The sequence below is a fragment of the Phacochoerus africanus genome, chromosome 12 (genome assembly GCF_016906955.1).
Source record: "Phacochoerus africanus isolate WHEZ1 chromosome 12, ROS_Pafr_v1, whole genome shotgun sequence".
Lineage (NCBI taxonomy): Eukaryota > Metazoa > Chordata > Mammalia > Artiodactyla > Suidae > Phacochoerus > Phacochoerus africanus.
Window position 1 is genome coordinate 73,831,670 of NC_062555.1, and position 23,438 is coordinate 73,855,107.

At 55.1% G+C, this 23,438-nt stretch overlaps 1 protein-coding gene and 1 pseudogene across 1 annotated transcript; one reads left to right on the forward strand and one right to left on the reverse strand.

Annotated features, from left to right (window-relative positions):
• Positions 1-3,548: 3,548 nt before the first annotated feature.
• Positions 3,549-22,706, reverse strand: GTPBP4 (GTP binding protein 4). Its single transcript, XM_047754923.1, has 17 exons — positions 22,564-22,706; positions 20,100-20,270; positions 19,095-19,198; positions 18,875-19,011; positions 17,081-17,181; positions 16,427-16,519; positions 15,699-15,890; positions 15,553-15,618; positions 12,221-12,310; positions 11,746-11,856; positions 9,932-10,009; positions 9,619-9,670; positions 9,101-9,201; positions 8,018-8,215; positions 7,197-7,262; positions 4,868-5,011; positions 3,549-4,224 (listed from the first exon to the last, which is right to left on the reverse strand). The coding sequence occupies exons 1-17, from the start codon at positions 22,609-22,611 to the stop codon at positions 4,072-4,074; spliced, it is 1,905 nt and encodes a 634-aa protein (XP_047610879.1). The 5' UTR covers positions 22,612-22,706; the 3' UTR covers positions 3,549-4,071.
• Positions 12,393-14,179, forward strand: LOC125112932 (obg-like ATPase 1; annotated as a pseudogene).
• Positions 22,707-23,438: the final 732 nt, after the last annotated feature.

A 23,438-nucleotide genomic window follows, 5' to 3' on the forward strand; every position in this document is an offset into this window, starting at 1 on the left:
ACAACTGCACTTATTGTCAGAGGACACGGCTACGTGCACAACAACCCTAACGATCTTGGAGTTCCCACTGAGGCTCGGCAGTAACAAACCCAACTAGTATCCATGAGGACATAGGTTTGATCCCTGGCCCCGCTCCGTGGGTTAACGATCTGGTGTTACCGCGAGCTGTGGTGTAGGTCACAGACGTGGCTTGGATCCTGCATTGCTGTGGCTGTGCTGTAGGCCAGTGGCTACAGCTCTGATTTGACCCCTATCCTGGGAACTTCCATATGCCACAGGTGCGGCCATAAGAAGACCAAAAAAACCCACAACAATCTAGAGAAACAAGTGAATTAAGGAAAGTTGCTGAACACACACAGAAAAATCATACACATCTAACAACGCAGATGGAATGGACCGGTTCCGCAAAAAGCATGAGTGATCACACCTCAGTCAAGTGAAAGACTGAAGAGCCTCTGGCCTTTAGGGAAACTGAGCCCCTGATCTCAGGGGTCCCCCAGTAAGTGTCCTGAAGGTTGCCCGGAGGATATTCTGCACAACCCCCTTGAGGAAACGGGGGGAACGTCCAATTCACTCACACACCCACTCATTATGACCGTGACGCCAAAACTAAGCAGTGAAAAAAGAAGTTAGAGTAACACTCCTCATGAGCAGAGACGCAGAACGGCCTTGACAAACACGAGCCAACCGAGGGTACGTGCCCTACACGCTATCCTACCCGTCACCGGGCGGATCAGCGAAGTGGTGTCACCTCACCCGGGCAACAGCGTTCACATGGACACTGCACGGTAACGCCGCGTACAGTAACATCCTACACACGCGTGGCCAAGCAGGGCTTGTTTACTCTCAACGTACAGTAACTGAGACAAAGGGAGTACGACGGACAGACTGACCCTGTGTGCGCACAGATTCTGGGTTCAGACAGGTGTCCCATGTGGGGGCGGCAGGTCTCGACCCTCCCCCCGACACACCTGAGTCTGTATCATTCAAACCGGCCCCTTCCCCTCTCTGCCCCGGCCACCAACTCCCAAGGGCTGTAAGTACTTCGAGGGAACAGACAGGACCTGGGGGCTCTTACGTCACTCAGCATAAAGCCACGAGCCATCTAAGCTACACTAGGGGCCAGGATCTCTCTTTTTTAAGGCTGTGTAGTCACCGTCGCGTGCCACGTTCCCTTTTCTCTATTCGTTCTTTGACCCGTGGACGCTGCATTGCTCCCACCTCGTGGCTGTGAAGAACGCGGCCCTGCACACGCGTGCAGGCATTTCTTTGAGATCCTGCGTCAGTTCCCAGAGGGTGTGTACCTGCAAGTGGAACTGGATTTCCTGAGGAACCTCCCCGCTGGCTGCAGTGGACCAATTTACAGTCCCGCCAGTGTAGACTGTAGACTGAAGACAGCCATTCCGACAGGTGTGAGGTGGCATCTCCCTTGTGGCTACGATCTGCCTGCTGTGTGCCCGTCAGCATCTTTTCACGTGCCCGCTGGCCTCTGCCCTCTGCCGTGGTGTAGCTGAGCTGCAGCAGGTCCCCCGTCAACCCTGCAGGTTAACCTCGTCACCGGGGATACCCCCTCCCACGCGCAGCTGTCCCTTCGCCCTTTCCCTTGCTGTGGGGACGAGACGTTCGTCTGAGACTCTCCGTGCTTCTGTCGCCCGCACTCACCAGCTGCAGGATGTGGGGCTGCCTCGTGCGTCCTCTATGGAGGTTTCTGCCTTTTCAGATCCTGTCCCCACCTTCCTTTGGCTCCTCGAGTCTTTGTCTAGTGAGTCTGCCGCCTGTCTTCCTGGGGCAATTTCTTGGCTCCATTTTTCCTTCCAGTGGACCACACTTCCCACTCCTGTTGTGCCTCGTGACTGCTCAGTTGCCGTCAGGCTTCTGTGCCAAGTCAGGTCTGCAGGTGACTCACTTCTTTTCTGAAGGTCTTTCCCTGGATGTAGCCATGCCAACTTTCTAAATTCTCCGGAGCACGCGGTGCTTTGTGAAGTTCTAATCCTTCAATCTACAGCTCTCAAAAGAGGTAAACCGGGAAAATGAGAGGGAGAAAGAAACTGGCACAGGCCCTTCAAATGCCCTGCAGATGGGGATCCATCCGCGTCTGCACCACTGCCATTAGAAGCAGCAACCGTGGATTCAACAGTCCTGCTATTTGGAGGACAAAGCCTTCAGCACCCAACCTGACCCCCACGAGCAGCTCCAGAAATGCAGGCAGTGACCAGCACACGGCTGGGGGTGGAAGAAACAGGCAGATACTACTAAGCCGCAAGAACTAAACTGACTGAAACTGTGATTTACTGCCAGGAATTTCCTTTTTTTTTTCCTTTTCACAGCCACACCCACAGTACATGGAAGTGCCCAGGCTAGGGATTGAATCAGAGTGGCCGCTGCCAGCCTATCCCACAGTCACAGCCACATGGGATCTGACTCACACCTGCAACCTACACCACAGCTCACAGCAGCACTAGATCCTTGACCCACTGAGCGAGGCCAGGGATCAAATCTGCATCCTCACGGATACTAGTTGGGTTCTTAACCTGCTGAGCCAAAACAGCAACTCAGGGCCAGGAGTTTACAGAGAGATAGGCCTTTAAAGCCTCCAGAGCTGCGAACAGTTGCATCAGAGGTCCTGCCAGGGCAGCTGTGCTCCAGGTGCAGCCAGGGACCAGGAGCCGCCTCCTCGCCTTCCTGACATCACTCAACAGGTGTCTCTAACATGGCCTTCCCAAGAGCTCCCGTTGTGGCACAGCGGAAACGAATCCGACGAGGAACTCTGAGGTTGTGGGTTCGATCCCTGGCCTCGCTCAGTGGGTTAAGGATCTGGTGCTGCCATGAGCTGTGGTGTAGGTCACAGATGCGGCTCAGATCTGGCGTGGCTGTGGCTGTGGTGTAGGCCGGCAGCTGTAGCTCTGATTGGACCCCTAGCCTGGGACCCTTCATATGCCCCAGGCGCGGCTCTGAAAAGACAATAAATAAACAAATAAATAGACAAAACAGTCTTTCCCAGCATGTACGTAGCACATTTTACTTTTTATCCCCGAATGCAACTCTAAACGCACAGACGCGCAGCAAAGCCTCGACTTACACCGCACACCAGACTCCCAGAGGTGTACCCGGTGCCGAGTCGGCAGAGGGGAAGGGCCGCAAGTGCCCAGAGTGGTCGCCACGGCACCTCTGTGGTCATGACGTGATGGTTTAAGCACTTAACAGTCTAGCCTGCTGCTTTCCGCCACGTTGACTCTAAGTGTCCCTCACCATGACTTCCGTTTAACGTAAAGGAACACAGATCCCAGAAGGTGCTTCTGGGCGAGGGCGGGGGTGTCTGGGTTTTAACTAAACGCAGTCTCTCTCGACAACGGACCTGAGAGAGGAGACGCCCACATTTAATTGGTGCAGTAATTTAGGCAACATTATAGTCCACAAGAAAGTACTTTTTGCTTTGGGAAGAGGAAAAAAAAAGGAACTTCTATTTACTTGTTTTCCCTTTTCATGTGCCCAAACTGACAATGACATAACTAAAAAACCAAAACCAAAACCAACCACATGAATCAGAATGGCTTTCTTCTGGAAGTTTATTTGGGGAAAAATAGCTGCTGACAGACTACACGGGAGCATCGCACAAGACCAGAGAACGACTCCGTGCTGCCCTCTGACGCAGAAGCGCCCCCAGCTCTTGTGTCTGCAGGCCTGGCTGGAAGCCTTTTGCCCACACCCACAGGCACAGAGGTTTTCTCTGCAAAAAAGGACTCACAAGCCGTGAACCCACGTCCGCTCCTCCAGAGGAAGACCCTTCTCCGTCGGAGACACGCCACACCCACTCCCCTCCCAGCCCTGTGCTTCTGAAGCAACCAGCACCCCCCCCAATGAGAAGCCACCGCCTACTCAAAGGACCCGCCGCATCACGCAGTGACAAACCCCCCCCCAACGCCTGTGCAGCCGGGGGGTGAGCACAGCCTTCCGCAAGGCGACGCGTGCTTTGGCTGTTTCACTGTTACACTCGGTTTACAGACCCGGACTCCAGTTTTTCAAATCCAAACCAGGAAGCGGTTTCGCCACAGCGCTCCAGCTGCGGGCCCACTACCTCCTGTCCTTCTTGCCTGCTTTCCTCTTGCCCGAGAGCAAGTGCTTGGGCTTTGTGTCAAACACGTGTCTGTCCGCCTCCCCCCTCCGCCCCGAGCGGTTCATCGTCTTCTGCGCCTTCTTCATCATGCTCTTGGCTTTCTTCACCATCTAAGGGGGAGAGGAACACGTCAGCCGCTGCGAACCAAACCCCCGTGCGAGCCAGCATCACCGGCTGGTCCAGGTCTGCTGTGAAGAGCCGGCCAGGGAGCCTCCGCTGCTCTCCCAGACCCCCGCGGCCCCGCCCGCAGGACAGACGCTGTACCCACACGAGCCTTGTAACTACAAGGCCAGGGTACACTGCTGTAGCTCCTCCTCAGACCCACGAGGAAACGGGGTTCCAGCCGGGAAGCTATCCTCAGGCCTGCGTGACAAGTGGCAAGGCCAGCACGGACACCCAGGCCACCAGAGAGCCACAGCGCGGTGGGACGGAGACCTGGGGTTCCTGTGCGGTCTGCTGGCTCACAAAGGCTCGCTCCACCTGGATGCTCCAAACGCCGAAGCCGACCGTCCTCGCACGGTCCTTTCAGGCGAGGGCTGCAGGCTCTGGGCAGGGACAGTCCCACCCGGCCCCGAGTGCCTGGGACCTAGGCGCCATCACACATCCCGCTTTGGTCCCCTCCGAGAAAGAGCACGAGGTGCTCCAGGGCCAAGGCCGCCTCGGGGTGCAGCGCATGGCGAACCCCCACCCTGCAGGTGCTCAGCCCCGGGGTCTGCTCTGAACCCTGACGCTGTCAGCAACTGAGGAACTGACCTTGACATCCCGGAGCCCAGAGACGTCTCGGGGAGTCCGAGAGCAGCTGCGGCTCCGGGCCGCAGCGGGGGGCGGGACAGAGTCTTCCCGCTTTCTCTTCCTAGTGACACTGCGAGACCGTCTGGCCTGGACTGCATAATGCGCCTGAAACACACGGAGAGCAAAGGTCACGCCACAGGGTCCCAGCCTCAGTGACAAACATGAAATTACCCCGGGAGTTCCCGTCGTGGCACAGTGGTTAACGAATCCGACTAGGAACCATGAGGTTGCGGGTTCGGTCCCTGCCCTTGCTCAGTGGGTTAAGGATCCGGCGTTGCCGTGAGCTGTGGTGTAGGTTGCAGACGCGGCTCGGATCCCGCGTTGCTGTGGCTCTGGCGTAGGCCGGGGGCTACAGCTCCGATTGGACCCCTAGCCTGGGAACCTCCATATGCCGAGGGAGCGACCCAAGAAACAGCAAAAAGACAAAAAAAAAAAAAAAAAGAAAAGAAAAAAAAAAGAAATTACCCCGACAAGGGGGGAGGCACATGGGGTTTTAGAACCGTCATCCGCGAAGCCGAACACCTTCACACCCCAGAGCTGATTTCACGTGACTCAGCGGCCAGTCTCTCACCAACACACCTGCCGGACGAGTGTCCCCGAGCCCGTTTCAACTCTACCTGGATCTACTGGGCACTGCCTGCTCAGCCCTGTCAGGGGAAGGACCACGGGGGCACAGAGGCAGAAAGCCCAGCACACGGCCAACACCCCAGGGTCAGAAGCCACAGGCGAGCATGAAAGTAACGCCCTGTGCAAAGCAGGACACCCTCCCCACGCCGGTCAACACGCAGATGAGCCTGAAACACGGCACCTTTGATTCCTCCGGTTCCCTTCTGGGAAGCCGTTTGAGAAAACGACCCAGAATACGAAGACGCTCTTCACACAAAGACGTTCATGCCCTGGCATAATCTCTCAAGCAAGGAAAGCCGGACTCCAAGGTAACGGAAAAGCTTTCTAACTTCTGGGCTCTAAGGAACACGGCTCTAAACTATTTATGGCCCGTGTCCTCTCGCACCCGGAGACTCAACACCAACGGTGTTTACCCTGTAACTCAGACCGAAGCTAATTAAAGCTCTACGCAGGCAGGTCAGTCGCCGAAGCCAAAGTCGCAGTTTAAGTAAAAAACTGCGATGCGACACCCACGGCACACACCTGTCCTGTGCTCCTGGAGAGTCTGTCCCCACTGCATTTCTCCCCTGATGCAAAGTCTTCTGCTCTGGGTTTCTTACCCGTCATCTTATACTCTTCGGCGTAAAATAAATTATTTTATTCAATTAAAAACACAAGAGAGTTCCCCAACGGTTCAGCAGGTTAAGGATCTAGTGCTGGAGTTCCGGTTGTGGCTCAGCGGTTAATGAACCCAACCAGTATCCTAGTATCCACGAGAACTCGGGTTCGAACCCTGGCCCTGCTCAGTGGCATGAGGATCCAGCATTGCCGTGAGCTGTGGTGCAGGTCACAGACGTGGCTCAGATTCCCCCACTGCTGTGGCTGTGGTGTAGCCAGCGGCTGCAGCTTCGATTCGACCCCTAGCCTGGGCACTTCCACGTGCCATGGGTGCGGCCCCAAAAAGACCAAAAAGAAAATCTAGTGCAGTCACTGTAGCAGCTTGGGCCACTACTGTGGCGTGGGTTCGATCCCTGGCCTGGAAACTTCCCCATGCCTCAGGCGCAGCCCAAAAAGACAAAAATCACCCAGAGTCCCCGCTGTGGCACAACGCAGCGTCTTGGGAGCACTGGGATGCAGGTCGATCCAGGGTTAAGGATCCAGCACTGGTGCAGCTGTGGCTTAGGTTGAAACTACAGCTCGGATCTGACCCCTGAACTGGGCACTCCACATGCTGCAGGGTGGCTAAAGAAAAAAAATTACCCTAAGATGAAAACCACTCACACCACAATGACAAGTAAACACTACACATGGAATGTGGTTATATAAACACTTCAGAAAGAAAGATAAAACAGGAAAGCCCTCCACATTAAAAAACTGGACTGGAAGGCACCTACCACACTGAATTCATTTCTGAGCTGTCAGCACAAGTGACACTCCCTTAGCCTGGGTGGAGAACCACGACCACACACCACGGCGGGCAGGGCACCACGCAGGGCAGGGGTCGCCTGGGGACGGGCTGGGCCCTCCGACCCCTCCCCTCCTGCAGGGGGAGCGAGCACGGCCTGCAGCCCCGGACGCGGTCACTGCCTCACCTTCGTCTCCCGAGGAAAACCCACAGGCCCCCATCCCTGGTTTCCCAAGACGAAGCCTCAGGCCCTCGGGTCTGAGGCCTCTGCCCACTCACGTCGTCCTTGTGGTCCATGTCCACGCCGAGCGCGCGCATCTCGTCCTCCAATACCTTCCGCTGCACCTGCAGGGGAGGTGGCGGTGGACTTGAGCAAGTTTAGTTGGATGAAGCGCTACAGCAGAGGCAGGGAAAATGCCTCTCGCATGACAGTCTGCGAGGCTGAGCTCAGACAGTGTCTCTGCCAGCTCCTGCTCACACGCTTGCACAGCTCACCAGCCCCTGAGCGGTAACACTCCCCCCGGGGGTGCCTGCTGCGGGCAGGACGGCACGGGCGCTGCGCTCCTGGATGCCCTCAGCTCCCGGGGGTTCCCACGAGGACCCAGAGGCCAGGGCCTCCCACCTCGAGGGCGCGGGGTGGCCGATGTGCCTCGTCCTTTCCCTCCCGCCCCGTCACTCTCACTGCCCGCACCAGCACCCTCTCCCAAGGCCCTGCGTCTTCCTGGGAGGCCTGGGGCTGGAAGGTGCTGCAGACCCGCTAGGAAGGGGCGGTCCTTGCTGGGGCACAGGCCACTCGAGCCCCCGTCGGCTCTTAGCCAGCCTGGGTCAGGTTCGTGTAAATTGCAAAAGCTGAGTCCTGACTAAGGAAGAACAGAGACGGCAGCTTTACTTCCACAAGCTGCTACCATGACCGTAACTGGTACAGCTGCAGAGCGGCTGAGCCCAACCATGAAAGTCAGTAAGAAAGAGGGTAACACTCAGAACACACAAGGCCAAAATCCACCTCGAAACTCAGCAGGCCCCACAAAACCCAGGGAGCCGCAGGCCCAGCAAGGACAAGGCGCGGGCCCCGAGGAGTGACGCTTCCGAGGGACACCTGCCTTCTTGGCCGTGCGGGGCATCCTGGGGCCCCCGGCATCCTTCTCTCTGGACTGGAGAATCTTCAACTTCTTTTTTTCCCTGATCTGCTTCGCCAGCTGGCGGATCTCCGCCATTTCCTCGTCCTCACTGTCAGACTCGCTGTCATACTCCCCAGCAGCGGCTCGTAACTCCTCTTCTTTCTCCAACTCTTCCAGTTTCTTTAATAAAGAAAAGCCATAATTAAGTCAACAATGACAAACTCACAAGCAGCACAACCACCTCCCTAGAGACCAGGGGTCGGCGAGCCTTTCAGGGTGCGAGGAACGCCCGGATCAGGCTCACCCGGGCCTTGCCTGACGCGCTGGGGCCCAGCTTCTGCAAACAGGCTCCAGGCAGAAAAGAGCAGAGACTAAGCCGCCAGCTGCAGGCTGTCCGGGGCTGTTTCTTTCCCTTCTCTAGAAACCTCGCCCCCAACTCCATGGTGAGCCCCGGGCGGGGGGTCACGGCCTCACTGCCCAGCTCCCGGCAGGCACCTCCAAGAACTCTGTTCTCGGGGAAGTGAGACCGTCCGTCGGGACTGGTCCTGAACCCGCTCCTCCCCAAACCCAAGCTCCTTGGCGGTACAGTTGAGAAGAGCGAAAAACAGGCCCTGTGTGAGGAGCCCGACAGAGGGTCCTCGCCACCGATGCGGAAAGCGGGGCTGGGCCCGGAGCACGGGGGCTGGCGCTGCTCCGAGAGACGAGTCAGGTCACCCAGCCCAAGTCCAGGCGGCACCTTTCCAAAGCCCGACTCTTGAGAGAAAGGACAGCGAGCACAGGAGAACTTGGGCCCGAGAAAGTCTGTTTTTAGGAAAAGATGAGAGAAACTTGTGGGGACTCATAGGTCACAAAACAGCGAAGGGGAGCAGCAGAGACAGGAGGCAGAGCCGCCTGGGGAAGCCGAGGGCCGGGCGGATGGGCGTCCACAGCCCAGGGGCTCCTTCCTGAGCGGAGGCCGCCGAGGACCAGCGGGAAGAGTCCGGGGGTCTCGGGGGCTGGATCTCCTGCTCAGCAGAGGGCAGAGGACTGGGAATGCCGAATTGCTCAGTGACGCGTGCCACAAACCTGCATGATGTCGGGGTCGACGTAGTCGGCTATGTTGTGGCCTTCCCAGATCTCAGGAATCTTATCGTGTTTTTCCGATGAGTTCATTATGTCCCAGTACTCTGCAGGTTCAACACAGAACACCTGCCACGTTGTGTCTCCACCTTCAACTACCACGTGCCCCAAGCGAGCCACAGCCCACACAATCCCACACCAAGCATGTGGTCCAAGACCCGGGGAGGAGAGCACACACGTGACCAAAGGACTGCCCAGGCTCGTCCCCAGGCCACCAGGGCCCAAAGGCGTCAAAAGCCGGGCTGGCCCAGCACTTACAGGCGGGAGAGCTACAGGAGGGACCGCCCCCAGAGGGACAGAAGACAGTCAGCAAGGAGCATCTCAGCCCTGGCGGGCAGAGCCGTGGCCACCCGCGAGACGCTCAACTCGGGGCACGCGGGGAGAGCCTGTGCGCCTTGAAGCACTCAAGCGCGGAGGGCTTCCCACGGCAGCGGCGGCCTAACCAACCAGCCTGGGAGCCTTACTCTGAAGGTCCAAGACGTAATCATCTCCCATCTCCAGCTCCACGTCCCGTTCCTGCAACGAGAACACACGTTTCACCCGCGCCGCCTGGCCCGTGGCGCCACCCGACCCCCACTGTCATCTGACCCATGGCACCACATGACCCGCAGCGCCAGAACTGCCCCAGCCTGTCCCCGTGAAAGCACCCCTTCGGCAGCCGAGGTGGCGCCTGCTTCTGGTCAGAGCTGTTCTGGCCCCGGCAAACCAGCCATCTCCCCCCCGGAGGGTCTCCAGGGCCCAGGGATTGTGAGCAGGCCCCCAGGGCTCCCCACCTACCCGCTTCCTCTTCTGCTCCCCGAGCTCCATTCTCCTTCTTCGCGCCACCACTCCTTCTGGAATGAACGGGGGCCGCTCCTGAGAAGACATTATGGGAAAGGCCTACGTGAGATGCCTGAAGAACCACACACACACGCTCCATCTGCAAGGGAAACAAAACCACACCCAGCCCAACCCCAAACCAACAGATGATCTGGGGGGGAGGGCAGCAGCAGGGCCAGTGTGGCCAAGTGAGCCAGGAGGTCTCCGCAGTCGGCTGTAAAATCTACTCAGAAAAGAACAAAGAGTAAGACGAGGGAGAAAAATTATGAAGGCAGCAGCAGAGGAGAAACAAAGCAGGTCAAAGAATAGGAGAAATTCAGACAAAAGCCCGAGTATGTACCAGGGTACAAGGGACAGCCCCCAACCAGTGCTGGGGCGATGACAGCTGGACTCCCTCCACCGCCTCCTGAGAACAAGGTAGGCCCACAACTGAAAGAAGGTTCTATTCAAGAAAGGTGAAATTTAAAACTCGACCATCAAACACGGACGGACTCCTTTTAAAGAATGTTTTTGGAATGAATGGTAGGTCTTTCTATACACAACACAAAATTCAGTAGCTGTAAAGAAAATATCAATATATATACCTATAACTTAAAAACATGTAATTTCTTTGAGGTTAAAAAAATAATAATCTCCCATCTCAAAAAGCAAATGACAAAAAAAATTCAATTTCCCTTAATACAAAAATTACAAATCGATGCGTAAAACTAAAAAAGTGTAAAGGCAAACGAGCACGTTAAAAATGCTCAACTGCACAATTATCAAGATACACATCCAAATAAAATCCAGAAAAATAAAAAACCCAGCTGCACATGATGTGCACTAACTGGAAACGATCAGGCTGAATAAGCCAGTGAGTGTGCCTGTCTGAAACTATGACGCAGAAATACCGCTTCTCATAACGTAACTTTCATTTTATTTGTGGGAAAAAAATGTGTGGTACTGAATAAAAAATCACACTGACAAAATCCTAAAGAACAAGGCCCTGCCACACAGCACAAGGACTGCATTCCGTATCTTGTAATAAACGACACAGCAAATTCGAAAAAGAATATACATAGGTCCGTGCATAACGGAATCGCTCTGCTGTTCATCAGAAACTATCACAACTCTGTCAATCACTGCACCTCAATAAAAAATGACCGTGAACACTGGCGTGACTTCTTTGGAACAGATACGGTAAAGTCATTAACAGCAATGTCACTGACAGTGACTCCATCCGCCCAGACTGGGCGACAAAACTTACTGTCACATGAACAGATACACAGGAAACAGGGAACGCTAAGGAAAGGGCCATCGCAACAGCGGCACGGTCTTCAGCCTCAGCCGGTTAGACTGGCAGGACCGGGGTGCACGCGCCGTCTTGGCGTACCCGCCAGAAGGGTGCCTTTCTGGAGGACAAGGGCCTTACACTTCACCCTACAGACAAGGCTGCAATTAAAAGCAGAGACCCAGGTATAAAAACAGACCTCTGAGCCCTGGTATTAATGGCAAGAGTGAAGAATATGAAAAAATACAACTTATTTACACATTTAAAACTTTGTTAAAAAGCTTATAAAAGCCAAGACGTGTCTGGAAGGGAAACAGGTGAGACAGAGAGAGGGTGGTGGGAGAAGCAGGATGTGACCGGGCTCTTCACACTCCTTTGGCTCCTTCCCGACGGGACACGCCCAGTGTGACCAGACACGCCCAGTGTGACCTACCCCAGGAAGACAGAGAGGACAGGGCGGCGCAGGCCCCGCCCTGCCCCCCGGCCAGGAGGGCGGACCCACCTTGTCATCTCTTCTGCTGGGAACCGCCAGGTGCAGTCTGTTCAGCACCTCGTTCACTTTATTTCCTTTCATCTTGGTTTCAACACGATGAGCCAAAAGCCGGTCACAAGCCTAAGGTGAAAAAACCCAGCACGGGTCACAGGGCATCCACTCAGTGTCCTGCCGCCTCTCGGAAGGAACCAGGAACCAGGGCCCGGAACCAGGGCCCCGGCGGAGGTCTGGGAGCTGCTCTGCACCTCCTCTCAGTGGTGGCATCAGAGGCCACCTGACGGCCGGCAGGGGCAGGACCCCAGCAGGCAGAAGTGAGCGGAAACGACCTGTGGAGGGAGCGTGGGCACCCCTGGATTCCCCACCCGCCACCCCTGGTATCTCTGGGCAGGGGGGGACCAGGGTCACCCCTCCTGCCCCGCTACGAGCACGTCCAGGGCCCGTGACACCAAAATGAACATTCTCCCAGCTCGTGGGGGGCACTGACCTCAGTTTTCACCTGCATGACCCCTTCCTCCGTCAGGGTGCTGGTCTCCACCACAGGAAACCCCGCGGCCTGCAGGTCTACAAATATTTTCTGGAAACACAAGGGAAAAGAGAGGCGTCATCTCCTCCCAGGTCCCCACAGACAGACCTCACTGCTCAAGCGGGTGCTAGAGATGCTGACGGTGACGCTGGCGACACCGGCACTGGTTTTTAACTCTTTGAAGGACGTGGCCCCGAGTCTCCTTGGCCCTACCTCTTCCCGTGATCAAGAGACCACACCTTACGGGAGAATCAAACCGGAAGACAGCAAGCAAACGGAAGCACCTGTGTGGAACATTCTGCCAGCCTGCCCTCTAAAGAGACTCTTGACAAGATCAAGATGTGGATTTTGACAGAGAAGGTCCTCGAAGCTATTTTTTATAAAACACTCGGCCCCCACAGCCTGAGACGACTCCCTATAAAACGGCACAGCTCCCCCTTCCTCCCATCACGGCTGCCGGCACCTCGTGTCTCCATCGTCCCCAAGCTCGATGGCCCCAAAAAGGGAGGTGATGCAAGTAAACCACCCTCGATCACTGAATGATTCGGCACCTCCTTGAAAACTGGTGGTGCTGGACTGCCAAATGCTGGGAAACCTACCTTTTTCAATGTATTAACTAACTGTCAAACTTCAGCAGAAAACTTTCCCTTCTGCGCGACTGATCCTGACGAGAGCAGAGCTCCTGTGCCGCATGAATGCCCTGACCCTCGCTGCCAGTGCCACACACCAGCGAGGAAACGCCCGCCTGTCTGAATGTCAGTGGGCACCGCGGGCCTTGTGAAAGCAGCTCGCGAGGCGCGAGGCCTGGAAGAGGCCCCGTCATCTCTGAGCGCCTGCGATGGAGTCTCTCATCTAACACGTGCCGTTGAAGACGCTGCCGTCACACGTGTTGACGGACGTGTAGACCCTATTCGAGCTAAAGAAACAGCACGTGACGAGCTTCGGCTTCAAGATGAGGCAACGACTGGGCCCATCACAGACAAACCGGAACAAGCGGCTGTGAGAGGAGGGACAGAAACTAAAACCCGAACACGACGGACGGACGCGCAGAGCCAGGCGCTGGGTTGCCGATCAGAGAAACCCGTCTGCTCCTCTCACGACTGGACTGACAGAGACACCGACGAGCTGAATCAACACTTGTTTCTGACTTCAAGGCCTTCTGAAGAAGACGCCATTAGAAAGAAAAACAAACGCTTGGAAAAAAGTAAGGCGTGGGTGGACGAGCAGCACCCAGGTGCCTTGGCCATGCCTGTCAGAGGGCCTGGGAACTCAAGTTGCAAGAACTGAGTGCTGAGGAGACAGAAGTATCTGGAAGCCGACAGGACACAAAGCGCTCTGCCAGAGATCATTGAGGCTGGGTAGGCAGCACTCCAAGTAGAACCCCTTTTCACTGCAGGCCCAGATGAAGTGCGTGCAAGGACCATCAGGAAAGGGACAAAGGCGCCTCCAGATGCACGAAAAGATTCACACAGATTTTGAGAAAGGATTCACTGTGGCTGAAGTAATGAAATGCACAGATTTTAAAGAGGAAGGTCCTGGAGTTCCCGTCGTGGCGCAGTGGTTAACAAATCCAACTAGGAACCATGAGTTTGTGGGCTCGATCCCTGGCCTCACTCAGTGGGTTAAGGATCCGGCGTTGCTGTGAGCCATGGTGTAGGTCACAGATGTGGCTTGGATCCCAGGTTGCTGCGGCTGTGGTGTAGGCTGGCGCTACAGCTCCAATTCGACCCCTAGCCTAGGAACCTCCATGTGCCACAGGTGGGGCCCTAGAAAAAGAACCAAAAAAAAAAGGGGGGGAGTCCTGAAAATACAGTCAAGGCTGCTAGAAAGTGCAGACAACAAGGCAGAAATTACACTGTTGAAGATGGAGACATTATCTTCTTCAAATTTAATACACCTCAACAACCAAAGAAGAAATAAATTTTAGTAATGGCTCAGATAAATGACAACTTCCAAAAAGTATGTGTTTTAAAAAAAATTAAATTTTCCAAAAAATGGTTGGGATAAAGTTGGGGATAAGAATCTTCTACAAACAAAATTAAATTAAAACACTGCAGTTCCCGTCGTGGCACAGTGGTTAACGAATCTGACTAGGAACCATGAGGTTGCATGTTCAATCCCTGGCCTCACTTAGTGGGTTAAGGATCCGGCACTGCCGTGAACTGTGGTGTAGATCACAGATGCGTTCAGATCCCACGTTGCTGTAGCTGTGGTGCAGGCTGGTGGCTGTGGTGTAGGTCGGCGACTGCCACTCCGATTCGACCTCTAGCCTAGGAACCTCCATATGCCGAGGGAGCAGCCCCAGAAGCGGCAAAAAGATAGAAACAAAACGAAACCAAAAAAACCTGTGTACCTCCAATGAAACGCAAGTTCGCTAAACGTGAACAACTTTGCTTTTCACGTGATTAAGACCCTACTCCAAATGGTAGAAGCTTTTCAGGAACCCGATTACTCTCATGATGCTTCACTGACCTCCACCACGCTTGCCAAGCCCGACACACTTGCCAGTGAGGACAGCGGGGCTCTACTCTTTTTGAACCTACAGATAATGCATGTGTGACAGTACTCCAGAGGTCTACACTCAATAAAACATTTGACAAAACCAAAAAAAAAGAAAAAAAAAGAGAAAACAAAATGAGGCAGCAACATCTATGCATCCAGCCAGGACTGAGGATGTCATTCGCGGCCTCTCCCACCACCGGGCTGCAGGTGCGACAGGCGACCACAACAGGTGAGCTCCTCAGGAACCCCGCCTACCTCCCTCGGCGGATTCCTTGTCCCTGAAAAGAGCGGCCACACCGCTGCAGCACCGGCCACGGCTCCGGGGAGGCCACCAGCAGTCAGCGCTGCTTCTCAAGCCTCATCACTGCAAAAGGGCCCAGAGGCGCCACTCCTCCCAGGGCCCAGCACGGCAGGCGGGCAGGCTGCTGACCTCCAGGGCACGAGGCCCTAACCCGTCTCTACAGCCCAGCGCTTCCAGCCTGGAAAGCCAAGCTCACTCCACAGGCTGCGGTCCCCGGAGGAAGCGTCCACATGGCACAGAAGGGCTTGCCGCCAGGCCCCACACGGAGGTGGCAGCTCCTAAGCAGCCAAGGCCCACACGGCCCCTCGGTCCCGGGTCCCTGAGTCCCGGGCCACATCTGCCTGCACCAAGGGGTTCTCCTGAGCTCAGGGAGACTCGGCCACTGAGGATGCCCTCGCCACCGCGAACCAGAAAACCAGACTAGCGTCGCTAAGGGGCCTCTAGAGAGGCTGCCCGCGAGGAGCGTGGGTGAGCGGTGGCGGAGACTCACCTGGTCGTCCTCCGAAAGCTCGGCGATTCGCCTCACGTCGCATTTGTTCGCTACCACGATGAGAGGCTGGAACAAGGAACGAAGGAAGGGGACGATGACCTTGCCGCCGCAGGTGCCATCCGGAGCCCCGGCAGCGCGACGCTCACCTTGTTGACGAAGAGGGGCCTGATGCTCTGGAAGAGCGCCAGCTGCTCCCCCAGGCCGTGCCCGCACTGCTCCGACAGGTCCATCACGTAGAGGACGGCGGCCCGCAGGTGCGCCAGGGCCGTGATGGCCTGCATCTCGATGGTGTTCCGGTCCTCCAGCGGGTGGTCCAGGATGCCGGGGGTGTCCACCACCTGCGGTCACAAGGGCTCGGCCAGCACGCCCGAGGGCGCCTACACCCAGCCTGGCCCCGCGAGGCTGGGAAATGAGACCTTCTGACCGAGGGAACGCCCCGGGGGCGGCGAGGGCCAGGCGGGCACCCTCTGCCCGGGAGAGGTGGGGGGCCTGCAGAGCCGCTGAGGGGCCAGCCGCTGACCCGGAAGCACTGCTTCCCGACAGCGACACGGGAGCACAGGAAGGACGCCCCCACACGCCAGGAAGCCCATCGCTGACAACGGTCCCTTCAAGGGCCGGCAGCGGTTTTGAAAGCTTCTAAGGGCAGCTGAGGAGCCGGGCGACTCTGAGCGCCTCAGAAGCACCACCGTCAGCAGACTCTGCGCCGGGAGCAGCTGCTGCCCCGAATCCCCGAGGCCCCGCCCGGCTCCTGGGAGGCCCCCGAGGCTCACGTGAGCGGCCCTCGGGGATGGTCCCCGTGACCCGTAGTGCCCTGGACGGGGGCAGCCGCCGAAATCACAGTCCACGCAAAGAGCCCACGCGCACCAGCTCTCACCTGCCAGCGCAGGTACTTGTAATCCATGTGCCCGACAAACAGGGACTTGGTGGTGAAGGCGTAGGGCTGCACGTCCACGTCCGCTCGCGTCACCTAGAGCAGCAGCACAGCCGCGGCTCAGCCCCGCACACCCCAGACCCCCCCTCCGCCGGGCAGCAACGCCCGGCGCCAGGGCCCTCACACGACCCCGCCGCCGGGGACCGAGCCAGCACCCGGGGCGGGGGACGGGCTCCGCTCCCTCCTGCCGAGGCCCGCGGAGGGGGCCCGGGATCTGGGGACCCCGGCAGCCCGCCCTCGCCCCGCGGCCCGGCAGCGGCCGAGACCTTCCTGTGATGACAGACGGACGGACGGACGCGCCACACCTGCACCTGAGATGGCCCGAGAGCCCGGCGCCGACCGTGAACTCCCGAAACGCGGGCGGGAGACTAAGGGCTGGACTTCCCATTGCTCTTTAATGGTAGTTAATTAAATGGCCGCCGTCAACCGGGCGACACTACGCGTCTCAAGCCCCTTACAGATGTGCAGGACACACAGATCTCTGGGACAGAGTTGGTCAGAGGAGAAGGTGCTGGAAGCCCGGGCCGGTGCCGACTGAGGACAAGCAGCCCGCCCCCGCACGCGACCCTGGGTCGCCCCGTCGCCCCTCAGCCAAACCTTGTTGATGAAGCTGGACTTGCCGACGTTCGGGTGCCCACACAGAAGCAGGGTCCTGGTGTTCGGGTCGATAGTTGGCAGTCGGGACAGATGCTGACGCACTGTGACAAGAGAGACGAGCTCAACTTCAGGAGAAACACTAAGGTCACAAAACTGCACGATCTGCTCCACTTGGCTTCCAGGCCTGTGGTCACACCGCCTCGCCCTGGCATCCCGGGGCCGGGATGGCGCCAAAGGAGCAGAGCACCGGCTGCTGCAGCACTGCGCCTTGCGAGCGCGTGCTCCCCGTCTGGCTGCGTCAGGAACCCCACTCCGAGGCCCCCCTGCCTGGTCTCCCTACCCCCTAGGTCCAAGGCAGGGCCCAGACGGAATGAACCCAGCAGCCTATTCACTGAGTGACGTTTGGAAAAGCATTTTTTGAGCACATGTGCTGCCATTTCCTGGCCAGGCAGGGGGCCTCTCCCCATGATGAGCCTCCTCGGGGGGGACCTTGTGTGCACCTCGCACCTGCTCCAGTGACACGACCAGCCACCGCGGTCACTGGAAGCCTAGCTGAGTGCTACTATCTCGTCGCAAATTATCTGCAAAGTGCTGGGGGGGGATTGAAACCAAATCAGATGGAAATCAGGCACATGACATGCAAACATACACGCACACGAGAAGGCGAATCATGGTTTCAGTGAAATCCTACATTAACCTATTTCTATTTTATCTAATTATTTTTAGGGCACCCGCAGCACATGGAAGTTCCCAGCCAGCGGGGGAATCAGAGCTGCAGCTGCTGGCCTACACCACAGTCACAGCAGCGCCAGATCAGAGCTGCATCTCTGACCATCTCTGCTCACAGCAACACCAGATCCTTAACCCACCGAGCAAGGCCAGGGATCAAACCCACAGCCTCACGTATACCAGTCAGGTTCATAACCCGCTGTGCGGCAATGGGGACTCCTGTACATTCATTTAGAAACTGTCCTGTTAAATAAAACTATCAGGTGACAAACCTGGATTAGCAGTCTGACGCTAACACATCTCACAAGAAGATGCATTAAAAGTCAACAATAGGTAAAACTATGCGTCATTTTACATTTTCTTGTATTTCCCTATAATTTATAACATACACGCCTTATCTAGGAAATTTGAAAACCATAAATCTTCCTAATACTACTACTACTTTGTAAGCACTGTATATGCTACCTGCTTTTGCAATAACATCTAGCCTGTTAGAATTTCTTATAAACTAGGCTGAGGGAAATAATTCGATCCTATTGCTAAAACAAAAACAAACATTTTTATTTTTATTTTTTTGGGGGTCTTTTTGCCATTTCTAGGGCCATTCCCGTGGCATAAGGAGATTCCCAGGCTAGGGGTCAAATAAGAGCTATAGCCGCCGGCCTACGCCAGAGCCACAGCAACGCAGGATCCAAGCCGTGTGTGCAACCTGCACCACAGCTCATGGCAACGCCAGGTCCTTAACCAGCTGAGCAAGGCCAGAGATTGAACCCACAACTTCATGGTTCCTAGTTGGATTCATTAACCACTGAGCCACGATGGGAACTCCAAAAATAAACATTTTTAAAATAATTTCTCAGAGTTCCCTGGTGGCCTAATGGTTAAGGATCCAGCATAGTCACTGCTATGGCTGAGGTCATGGCTGTGGCACAGGTTAGGCCCCCAGCCTGGGAATTTCTGTATGCTGTGGGTACAGCAAAAAAAAATAAAAAATAACTTCTTGCCAAGTATCAAATACCCGAAAAGGATGCACTAAAACCCTTTTTGCTGGTGTCCATCAAGTACCTTGTTCCAAATACTCCAAACTCTGCTTCTGTCTTTTGATAATAGTGCACATTCGCCCGAGGGCAGCACGCTTCAGCTGCTTGCAGCGGTACAGAGAATCACCGTACTTCATGAGCCGCACATAATCTTTAGCAACACTGAAAGGAAGAAGAAGAAATACATAAGATTTTTTCATTTTTGACAGTAATTTAAAAGCTACTGTATAAAAAAAAAATCTTACTTGTCCACTAAATTTTTGGCAATGTTTATCTGTCCTAGAGCCAATTTGTAATGATCCTTGTCATATAGAATGTTCATCAGATCAGCATAAAATGGATGAATATCCTACAAAGAAAAACAAAGCGGTCATTCTGGCACAGGAGTGTCTCATTCCCATATGTGAAAAATACTTGAAGGAATTCCCACTGCAGCACCTCACTGCAGGAGTGGCTCAGCGGGCTCGTCCTGACTAGTATCCATGAGGATGGGGATTTGATCCCTGGCCTCGCTCAGTGGGTTAAGGATCCCCCATGGCTGTGAGCTGCGGTGTAGGTCACAGACGCAGTTTCGATCTGGCGTTGCCGTGGCTGTGGCGCAGTCCAGCAGCTGCAGCTCAGATTTGATCTCTCCCCTGGGAACTTCCACATGCCTAAGGAAAAAAAAAAAATCTATCCCCAGCCCAGCACAGTAGGTTAAAGGACCTGGCATGGCTGCAGCTGTGGCACACGTCGCAGCTGTGGTTCAGATTCAATCCTGGCCCAGGAATGTCTACATGCCACGGGTGCAACCATACATTTGTTTTTGAAAAAAGAAAGCACACTGGCTGCCATTAGGTGATGAAGTAACAAGGTCACAAATGCTGGTGAGCCTCAGGCCACTGTCCCAACTTGAGGCCACAGGAAAAGGAGCCTTGGAAAAAGGGGGCAGGGGAAGCAGACAAGCCAGTGAGATCACAGCACAGCAGGCTTTGGGCCCACAGCTTTTAGAGAGCTCAGCTGAACCCCATAAACTCAGAGGTCACAAAGCCTTGAGACCAGGCTCTGGGCCTCAGATGGAGTTAGGCGGGGAACCAAAGAACCTGTGTTCAGTTCCGAGGTCTGCCACTAACTCAGCAGGTGAACACCTCCGACAGAGCCATCATTTCCTCCTTCCTTTGTTATCTGTCAAATGAGCACCCAGCCTGGTTTAATCCTGCCAGTCTGAGGGTTCACATTTACATAATCGCTTATGACCCTCGGTCACGTACATCCAATTTGGGGAAATCCATCAGAATCTGCGAGAGTCTGTCATGGTAATTCTGCTGAGTAAACTTGACTTTCCTCATGTAAAAATGTCTGATGCGATGGATCTGGTAATGTTTATGAATAACCGTTGGAGTCTTTCGTTGAGTCTTCGACAATGTCAGGTCAATAAAGTCCTGCAATTAAATAAAGTAAGACACAGTTACACCAAAAAGTCTACTTTCATCCACTTACGTGAAACTGTCCTAAAAGATTAAAATTTAATGATGCTGTATGTTTTATTTTATTTTTTTATTTTTTGGTTGTTTTTTTTTTGTCTTTTTGCCTTTTCTAGGGCTGCTCCCGCGGCATATGGAGATTCCCAGGCTAGGGGTCGAATCGGAGCCGTAGCTACCGGCCTACACCAGAGCCACAGCAACGCAGGATTCGAGCCGTGTCTTCGACCTACACCGCAGCTCAGGGCAATGATGGATCCTTAACCCACTGAGCAAGGCCAGGGATCTAACCCGCAACCTCATGGTTCCTGGTCGGATTCGTTAACCACTGCGCCACAACAGGAACTCCTATTTTTTGGTCTTTTCGTCTTTTTAGGGCCACACCCGTGGCATATGGAGGTTCCCAGGCTAGGGGTCTAATTGGAGCTGTAGCCACTGGCCTACACCACAGCAATGCCAGATCCGAGCCCCATCTGCAACTTACATCATAGCTCACAGCAACGCTGGATCCTTAACCCACTGAGCGAGGCCAGGAATCAAACCTGCAACCTCATGGTTCCTAGTTGGATTCGTTTCTGCTGCGCCACGATGGGAACTCCATAATAATACTATATATTTTATTTTTATTTTTTTTAATACTATATATTTTAAATCACAAACCATTTTCCCAACTAAATTTTCAACATAAAACCTTGCTGATCTTCATAGTTCCTGGTCTTTAAGAAACAGTCAGCAAACAGCTGCTAAAATAAATTTTATCCCATGCTTATCTGACATTTTCCTAATTTCCAAATACCTAAGAACCCCTGAAACTTTAAGTAGCCAAACTACTCAAGCATAAGTCAGAAAAAATATCTTAAAATACGTGAGATCAATGAGAGAAATAGAGTGACAAATACATAAGATCAATAATATGTGGAATCTAATAAAAATGACACAAGAGAACTTACAAAACAAAAACAGACTCAAAGATGTCAAAGCCAAAGTTATGTTTACCAAAGAGGAAAGGTGAGGGGAAGGGATAAATTGGGGGTTGGGACCGATATATACACATTACTGCGTCCATGGCGTATGGAGGTTCCCAGGTTAGGGGTTGAATCGGAGCTGCAGCTGGACTACACCACAGTCACAGTAGCGCCAGATCCGAGCCCCATCTGCAACCTACACCACAGCTCATGGCAGTGCTGGATCCCTGACCCAGCACTAGGAGTTTATTAGGAGTTCCTGTTGTGGCACAGCGGAAGTGAATCCGACTAGAATCCATGAGGATTCTGGTTCAATCCCTGGCCTTGCTCAGTGGGTTAAGGATCTGGCGTTGCCCCGAGCTGCTGTGTAGGGCAGCAGCTACAGCTCTGATTCATCCCCTTGCCTGAGAACTTCCACTGGCCACAGGTGTGGCCCTAAAAAGCAAAACAAACAAACCAACCAAACAAACAAACAAAAAAAAACAACAACAAAAAACAAACCACAAGGAATATAATAGATGAATAAGACATGATAGTTGGTCTCAAATACTTCATGATCAATGGGGAAAAAATATTTAAGTGAATGGTTAGAATGTAATTTTATAAACACCGAATGAATCTACTAATGAAAGCCAAAAAAAGTGGGTGATGTATAGTGAGCTGGACTTTCGCTCTACAATTGTAAGTATCTCAAGTTTTAGAGGAACTATTTTTTTTTTTGTAATCCTAACCATAAAGAGAACTTTAAAATAAAATTAAAAGGTGAAACTTTCTTTTAAAAAGAGAAACAGTTCTAATATTTCAACTTGCACACCTTTGGCTTTGAAAGTGCATAAGATAAACAGGTAAAACCAAAAGCCACTATTTATTTCCTAAGGGATGTAAGGTGATTACTGACAAACAGACACGAGCGAACAAATTCCTGCAATAATGTCAGGAGCACCGGGAGGGACCTCCACCCCTCCTCCACCTGGCTGTCTACGAATCCATAGGGACCAGTTCAAAAGCTACAGGCTCCATTAACGTTCTCCCAGACTCTCCGTCTTCTCTGGAGGAACCCTAAGGTCTGAGGAAGGACCCTAACCCCCGGGGGGCCCAAACCTCTGGGGAAGGACCCCCACCTCTGGCGGGACCCTAACCTGGGGGCCCTAATTCCGAGAGAACACGGCCTAAGAAGGGGGCCTGGGGGGGAAGTCGACCTCTCTCTGTTCAGCGTTACAGACCGCCCGCTCCACTTTCCCGCGCCCCGGCCAAGAAAGGCGAGGGCAGAAGACCCCAGGGCCGCCTACCTTGGCGGACGGCACCACCGTAATCTTCTTGAAGTTGTAATGCGCCATGCCTGCGACTAGCCACGAGGAACAGCGGCCCGGACTTCCGCCAGGGTGGGCGGCGAGGGCGGGACTTCCGCCTAGGCGGACGGGACTTCCGCCGGCTGCGCGTCACTTCCGGGCTCCCCCTGTGCCAACGGATGGTCTCGCCGTTGCTCGGCGCCCCCTCCCGGCCGGAGGAGGGTCGCGGGGCCGGGGGACTGAGGGAGCGCGGGAGGCGGGGCACGTTCGGTGGGGAGAGGCGGCGCCGAAGCTCCTTCCTTCCGCTAAAGGAGCGGGTCCCGAGAGGCCTCCCTGGAGGCCTGGGCTGCCGCCGGCGGTTGCTGGGCTCAAGGCCCGGCCGCGAGCCCTGATCTGGCCCGGCTCGGGGGTCTCGGGGGTCCCGGGAGCCTGCGAGTGTCGAGGGGGTGGTCAGAGGTGTTTGGAAGGCTCGGGGGACCCCGGGAGCCTTAGGGGGCCCAGAGTCTCGGAACTCAGGGCCCCGGGGGTCTCGGGGTCGGGGAACGGCCGCTGGCGGGGTGAGCGGAAGGCAGGGGGGCGCGCGGGTCTGCACTTTGAGCGCTCCTGCGGCCGGTCCCCTTGTCAGCGCGACTGATGGGCGCGGGGCGGAGTCGGCTGCGGAGAAGGGACGCGTCGCCCCGCGCGTCTGGGTCCGCGCTCGCGACCCCACCCCGGCCGGCGCTACCTGCCAGCCTTCCTTCGCGTGGGCCCCTCGCCTCAGCACCTTTCTCGGCCATCATTTGTCTTCGCGTCTCCTCGGTTCCCTGCGTCGTCTCCGATTCCCTGACCTTGGCTGACTTAGCTTCTTGCTGCCTCCCCTCCCCCCCACCAGAGCG